The sequence below is a fragment of the Neomonachus schauinslandi genome, unplaced genomic scaffold (genome assembly GCF_002201575.2).
Source record: "Neomonachus schauinslandi unplaced genomic scaffold, ASM220157v2 HiC_scaffold_2151, whole genome shotgun sequence".
Lineage (NCBI taxonomy): Eukaryota > Metazoa > Chordata > Mammalia > Carnivora > Phocidae > Neomonachus > Neomonachus schauinslandi.
The window spans coordinates 1-6,168 of record NW_025410841.1 but is presented as its reverse complement, the minus strand read 5'-3'; the positions used below and the strand labels follow the sequence as shown (position 1 = coordinate 6,168).

Below are 6,168 nucleotides of genomic sequence, written 5' to 3'. Positions count from 1 at the left end.
CGGGGCTATGAGGGGAGGGGTAATGTGGGGATGGGAGCTTGGCCTCCTACCAGCTGCGGGCTTTAAGGGGCGAGGGCGATAGGGTCCTCCGCGGAAGGCTGGGAAGGATTCCGAGGAGGTGGTGCGTGGAGGCCGTGGGCGTTCTCAGCCTGGGGTCTCAGTGAAGTAGGGGTGGGAGGCGCGGGGCAGGTGTCCGGGTGTGGCCCCGGGGGCTCCTGTTCCCGGCACCCCCTTTCCTCGGGCGCGCGGCCCCCACCCGCGGGAGCGGGGCCGTGGGGGCGGCCTCCCCGAGCATGCGCACCGGTTTTGCAGCTCGCGGGCGCGGAGTCGGGGCGCTGGGACGCGGGGCGGCGCGAAGCGGGGCCCTCTGCCGCCCCGCGCTCCCATGTACGCCTTCTACTCGCTGCTCATCTACATCTTCTACAGCCTGTTTCGTAGGGATGGCGGGGCTGCGGCGGCCGGCGACCCCGGGGACCCCGCCCAGGTGAGCAGAGCGGGCGCAGCACGTCCGGCGGCCCCCTTCCTGAGAGCGGGTTTTGCGGGCCCGCGCAGCGCACGTTCCCAGGGCGCTGACGCTGGGGTGGGGGGGCGGTGCGGAGGACCCCGCCTCTGTTGTGCTGTTGGAAGCGGAGACCTCAACTCCCTTGGCCCGGGTCTCGGAGGGAGGGGGCCCCCCAGGCTGCTTACTGAACCCTCAGAGGTCCCGCTGCTCTCTCCCCAGAGTGCGGGTTGCCAGCGTGGTCGCCGCCGCCCCGACCAGCCCCCGGCAGAGCTGTGGACCGAGCTGACAGGCCTGGTCGGTAAGTGCTGTCGGTGAGCCGGGAGCGCTGCGTCCCCGGGGCCAGGAGGGAACCCCGCCGTCCGAGAGAGGAAGGGGTGCCCGTGACCTCTCTGGGAGGGAGGGGCCCAGGAGGTGCCTTCTGTTGGCCAGGCCTCCGACACGTGAGCCACAAGCCTCGCTTTCCCGCTACCAGGCCTCACTGGCTGCTCCGAATCTGAGGATGGGCCGGAAGAGGGAGCCGAAGGCCGCCCTACCGAGGTCTCCCTGGAAGAGGCTCTCGTGCGTCTTGCTGAGTTCCTCTCCGTCCAGCTGGGGGCGGAAGAGAGCTTCGGGAATCCTCCTGACCTGACCAAGGTGAGCGGGGCTGAAGGTCCTTCTCCAGCTGATCCATACTCTCTCCACAGTCCTTTTGGTCTCTCCGTGCGTGTCATCACCTCCGTCTCCTCTATTCTGGTTCTTCTATGTCCTTTACAGCCGAGCGATGTCCCCCCACTGTTGACGGTGACTGGTCAGCTCTTGGCCCTCCTGGCATGGATTCGGAGCCCCAGGGGAAGGCAGGCCCTGTCCCAGGGGACTGAGCCAGCCTCGGAGGGGCAGTGCCCCACTCCTGCTGGTGCGTAAGGAGTAGTGAATTGTAAAGGGAGTGTGTGGAAGGAGTGAAGCCCACAGAAACTGAGTGGCCTGCAGTTCGGGGTCCCATGCCCAGCCTTGTTGCCGAGGTGTCCTCTCCTTCAGGTTAGGGGCCTCATCAGTCTTAACTGGTCCACCCCACCCCAGGATCCCCATCTCAAGAAGAGAGCCCTTCCCTTTCACCAAGGGATGAGGCCCAAGGGCAGAACCCTCCGCAGTTGGAGGAGGACCAGAGGGCTTGGCAGCGGCTGGAGCAGCTCATCCTCGGACAGGTAAGGGGTCCAGAAGGCAACAGGGACTGGGGTGGAGGGATTGGAAGGAGATGCTCCACCCTGTGCCCCTCCCTCCTTCCCAGCTAGAGGAGCTGAAGCAGCAACTAGAACTGCAGGAGGAGGAGCTGGGCCGGCTGCGCCTGGGAGTGGTAAGGTTGCGGGGTGGGGCTCCAGGAGGGTGACAAGAGAGGTGGCCCCAACTTTCAGGTGAGTCTTGAGGGCTTCTCTCTCCACCAGGGGGCAACAGACTCAGAGAAAAGGGTTCAGCATCTAACCCTGGAGAATGAGGCTCTGAAACAGAGCCTGAGCCTCACTCGGGACCTCCTGCTACACTGGGGCCCTGGCCCCTCCACCAGGGCCCCCCAGGTATCCTCCTTGGCTGCTACCTCTCCTGCAGTCTGGGGCTCCTGAACACCTGGCTACCTGCAACACTGCCCAGGATCTAATGCTGGTGGAACCCTCTCTGACCTTTCAGGACCAGAGCCCGGGATGGGGAGGGAGGGGGGTGGACAGGCCCTGGGATGGTCTTTGCAAGGAGACCAATGCCCATGGGAGAACATCTCTGCCCTGTCCTGGGGCTTTCCAAGTGACTGACCCCAGGAGAGAAGAGGGACTTGGGGGAAGGAGTCCTGTATAAAGTTGGGAGACGTGGATTCATGACGAGCTGTGCCTGCCCCTCTCAAATTGATGTCCCCATCCAGCCCAATGGGGCTGCTGGCATGCCCCTCCTTTAGTTCTCTCCTGGCTCCACAGCTGACCTGGCTCCCACCCTTCCTGCAGGAGGAGGCAGAGGCATTGGTGGAGCTCCAGAGCCGGCTTCAGGAAGCCCAGGACACCACAGAAGCACTTCAAGTCCAGGTGGGCACTGAGCCCAGGGGCCGGGAAGGCTGGGGCACTGGGAGGCAGGGAATCTGAGGCAGGGCCTGGTAAGTGCCCTGTTTCCTCAGTGACAAGGGTGGGGTTGGGTGGGACAGCTGGGGGTGCAGGAGGTGCAGCTGCAGGGCCTTCGGGGGGCCCTTCGGCAGCTCCAGCAGGACACTGAGCAGAACTGTAGAAGGGAGCTGCAGCAGATGCATGGGCGGCTGGCAGGTAAGGGCTGGGACCAGAGGGCTCACGGGAAGGCCATGGGGTCAGGGCTCTCCCTCACAACAAACTCTCCCTGCCAGGACTTCGGGCACGGATGGCCAGCCTGCGTCAGGGCTGTGGGGACCTCCGAGGACTGGTCAGCACATTTACCCAGAGCTGTCAGTGTTCGCTCAGTGAGGCCCGGGGTCAGGTCAGGACCATCTGCCCCCTCTCCAGAACATGGTCTCTGGGCAGCCTGGTCACTATTCTTCTGTGGGGAACCCTTATTTTTTCTTTCCACCCCGGGGAGCTCTCTGCTGTAATGGAGGTGGTAGGCTCTGGAATCAGAACAGCTTGTGATCTCATACACCTTAGGTGTGATCTCATTTCTGGGTCTCATTTCTGTCGGTGCAAACTGGGGTGACAGTAAACCCCTCACAGGATTGCCAACCCCGGAGGAGACAGATGTCTTTTTCCCTGATTCTCCTCAGGTTCTGGGTCTCCATCCTGGGCCCACGAATGATGCTCCTAGGGGCCCAAAGCCACTGAAAATTATGTCCTCAGCAGCACCCCCCCCCTCAAGCTCCTCGACTGCACCCACTTCCTCACATCCCTATTCCACCAGGTGTCCTGGGCCCTGGGGGCGCTGTCAGCTGGCGGGGCTGGGACTCAGCTCCCTGAGGAGCAGCAGGGGCCCCCAACTGGATGCCCAGGGCGGCTGCTGGAGCTCAAGGGTATGGCAGGCTTGGAAAGTGGAGGAAGTGGGGCCTCCCCATGCTTTAGGGCCCGGGAGGCAGCCCACTGATGTGATCTCCATCCCAGGAAATATCCGTGTGCTGTGTCGGCTGAGGCCAGGGACACCCTCCAGCCTGGTGAGCTCGGAGCCTGGGCCCAGTGGCACGGTCACCACCTGCTATCGAGGGCGCCAGCGTCGCTTCCGCCTGGACTGGGTCTTCTCTCCAGAGGCCAGCCAGGAGGAGGTGATGGTCTGCCCTCGCGCCTGTGTTGTCCTTCCCTCATACTGCCCCTGAGTCAGAAGAGGCTCTGGGTTCCCCTTCATCTGCCTTCCCGGTGGCTGAACTCCAGAGAAGGGAAGGGAGCAGGAGGTTCTGGGAGGCAGGAATGACAGCCTAGCTGGGCACCTCCTTTCTTTCCAGAATTTTCCCTTTACATTCTTTCACCAAGCTCTGCAGTTCTAGTGGAAATAAGCCTTCTGGTTTAACGGAAAGGTTAACATTTTAAAAACTAACTTTTTTTTACCAGGAAACTAAGGAAAATGAACTTGTCTGAGATGATAGCCACTGCTCAGAGAGCTGGCTGCAGAGCGTGGCTAGGGTGGGGACAGTGCTGTAACCACCTTCCTCCGGGCTTGCCGGCTGCTTACTCTTTCAGCCTTGGTGGAGTGGGCTGGCTGTGAGGGCAGGCTCCCCTCCATGCCTTGTGGCCAAGGAGGCAGTCGGGCGCAAGGGCGAGTGGGTGGTTTCCAGCCTCAGTGCTCTCCTGAGAGCCCACTACAGATCCCGCTCTCCTTCCCTCCTCCCCTTTCTTGCCAGGCCCAGCTCCCCACCTTGCTTCATATGCTCCCTGTCGCTGTCTACATAGACTTTGGCATTAGAACTTCCAAAGCTCAGGAAATAGAGGCGATGGAGTAAGGGAGACGCCTAGCAGAGATTCTGACCTGTGTTGGCCTCACAGGGACACAGTGTGAGGAGTGCCTGGCTTCCTAGAGCCGCCCTCCCCGGGGAATCAAGCTTCATTCGCACTGTGTCCCGGGTCCTGGGACTTAGGACCCTTCCCCCCCACTCCGACCCTAGGTCTTCCGGGAGCTGGAGCCAGCTGTGCTGTCCTGCCTCCGAGGCTACAGTGTCTGCATTTTCACCTATGGTCAGACGGGCACGGGGAAGACCTACAGTATGGAGGTGGGAAGGGGAGACCCGGGGTGGCTCCTGGGGCCAGGGGCTGGGATGTGAGTCTGATGTGGCACCCCACCCCGTCCCCAGGGCCCACCTGAGGACCCTGGCATAGCTCCTAGGGCACTGCAGTCACTGTTCCAGGAGATGGGGACCGGAGGGCAACACCGTGTGACTCTCAGCATGGTGGAGATCTACAATGAGGCTGTCAGGTCAGGGTCATTCTACAGCACCTTGTCCTCACCCTGTGCTCTTCCAGTTACCAGGGGAACCTCAGAAACCAAGCCCTTCCCTTTCTCACCAGGGACCTCCTTGCCCCAGGGCCTCCAGAGCGCCTGGCCGTGAGGCAGGGCCCAGCAGGCCAGGGGGGCATTCAGGTGGCTGGCCTCACCTACTGGGATGTGCCCAACCTGGAGACCCTGCACCAGGTAAGGCTGCCCAGCGGCAACGCAGCCCCTCCCCCTCCCAGGCGCTCTCCAAGGCACCGTCTGTGCTCCCGCCTAGGGACGCAGACCCTGCAGCAGGTAGGTCCTGTTGCTCCGCCCTCCAGATGCTGAGCCTGGGGAGGAGCAACCGGGCCACCGCCGCCACCAGCAAGAATCGGCACAGCTCTCGGTCCCATGCCTTGGTCACGCTGACACTACGCACGGCGTCCCCACCTCGCGGGCCAGGCACTGCGGGTACCGAGGCGCGCACCTCAGCCCCGTGGGTGGGGGGGCGGGGAGAGCTCGCAGCACCCGAGACCAGGGCTCCCTCCACGTCGGGCTTGCTCGCCCCTGCAGGCACCCTGCACCTGGTGGACCTGGCCGGATCCGAGCGTGCCTGGAAGGCGGGGGCGGCCAGCACGTCGCGGGGAGACCGAGACGGCGCCCAGCGTCTGCGGGAGGCCCGGACTATCAATCGCTCGCTGCTGGCCCTGGGGGGCGTGATGGCCGCGCTGCGGGCCCGCCGGCCACACGTGCCCTTCCGCGATTCGCAGCTCACGCGCCTTCTGCAGCCTGCGCTGGGACCTGGCGCTACCGCGGTTCTGCTGCTGCAGGTGGGCCTCGGGCTGCGGCAGGCACGGGGTGGTTTGCAAGCCAGGCGCCGCCCGCTCAGGGCCCGCCCACCTGCGCCGCTTCCCCGCAGATTTCCACGCGGCCCGAGGATCTGGGCGAGACCGTGTGCTCGCTGAAGTTCGCCGAGCGAGTGGGCCAAGTGGAGCTGGGGCCAGCCCGGCGCTGCAGGGCCCCGCGCTCTGGGACGTCCTCTTCCCTCAGCACCGACACACCACTCACCGGGACCCCCTGCACTCCCACGCCGTCCCCCGGCAGCCCTCCAAGTCCCGGCCCAGAGAGCGACTCCAGCTCGGCCCTTGGGACCCATAAGAACATGCCCTCGTAGTCTGGAGTCGCGCCTCTGCGGGCGGAGGCAGCAGAGCTCTTACACCCTCACAACCTCCTTGACCTCTGGGGGCCCGCTGCCCCCCCCCCCCAGCCCAGAATTGGTTCCCTTGCCCCATGAATATTTA

The 6,168-nt window shown here is 64.1% G+C and overlaps 1 protein-coding gene across 3 annotated transcripts; it reads left to right on the top strand.

The window, feature by feature from the left end:
- The first annotated feature begins 22 nt into the window (after positions 1-22).
- Positions 23-6,137, top strand: LOC123323903 (kinesin-like protein KIFC2). Of its 3 annotated transcripts, none has more exons than XM_044912437.1 (19): positions 23-121; positions 313-484; positions 722-791; positions 975-1,135; positions 1,256-1,394; positions 1,559-1,683; positions 1,767-1,832; positions 1,921-2,049; positions 2,464-2,541; positions 2,658-2,772; positions 2,850-2,959; positions 3,374-3,482; positions 3,571-3,728; positions 4,563-4,667; positions 4,749-4,870; positions 4,963-5,086; positions 5,209-5,338; positions 5,441-5,697; positions 5,787-6,137. In XM_044912437.1, exons 2-19 carry the CDS (start codon positions 386-388, stop codon positions 6,039-6,041), a joined length of 2,352 nt encoding a protein of 783 aa, XP_044768372.1. In that variant the 5' UTR covers positions 23-121; positions 313-385; the 3' UTR covers positions 6,042-6,137. The 3 variants fall into 3 exon arrangements, with proteins under 3 accessions (XP_044768372.1, XP_044768371.1, XP_044768370.1); XM_044912436.1 differs by having other exon boundaries at positions 722-800; positions 2,670-2,772; XM_044912435.1 differs by having other exon boundaries at positions 722-800.
- Positions 6,138-6,168: the final 31 nt, after the last annotated feature.

Excerpts from the sequence above, each read along its gene's own strand:
- LOC123323903 (XM_044912435.1), top strand. The coding sequence starts at position 386 with ATGTACGCCTTCTACTCGCTGCTCATCTACATCTTCTACAGCCTGTTT. Across the intron at positions 3,483-3,570 it reads GCGGCTGCTGGAGCTCAAGG|GAAATATCCGTGTGCTGTGT; the intron begins GTATGGCAGGCT and ends TCTCCATCCCAG. Across the intron at positions 5,087-5,208 it reads ACCTGGAGACCCTGCACCAG|ATGCTGAGCCTGGGGAGGAG; the intron begins GTAAGGCTGCCC and ends TCCGCCCTCCAG.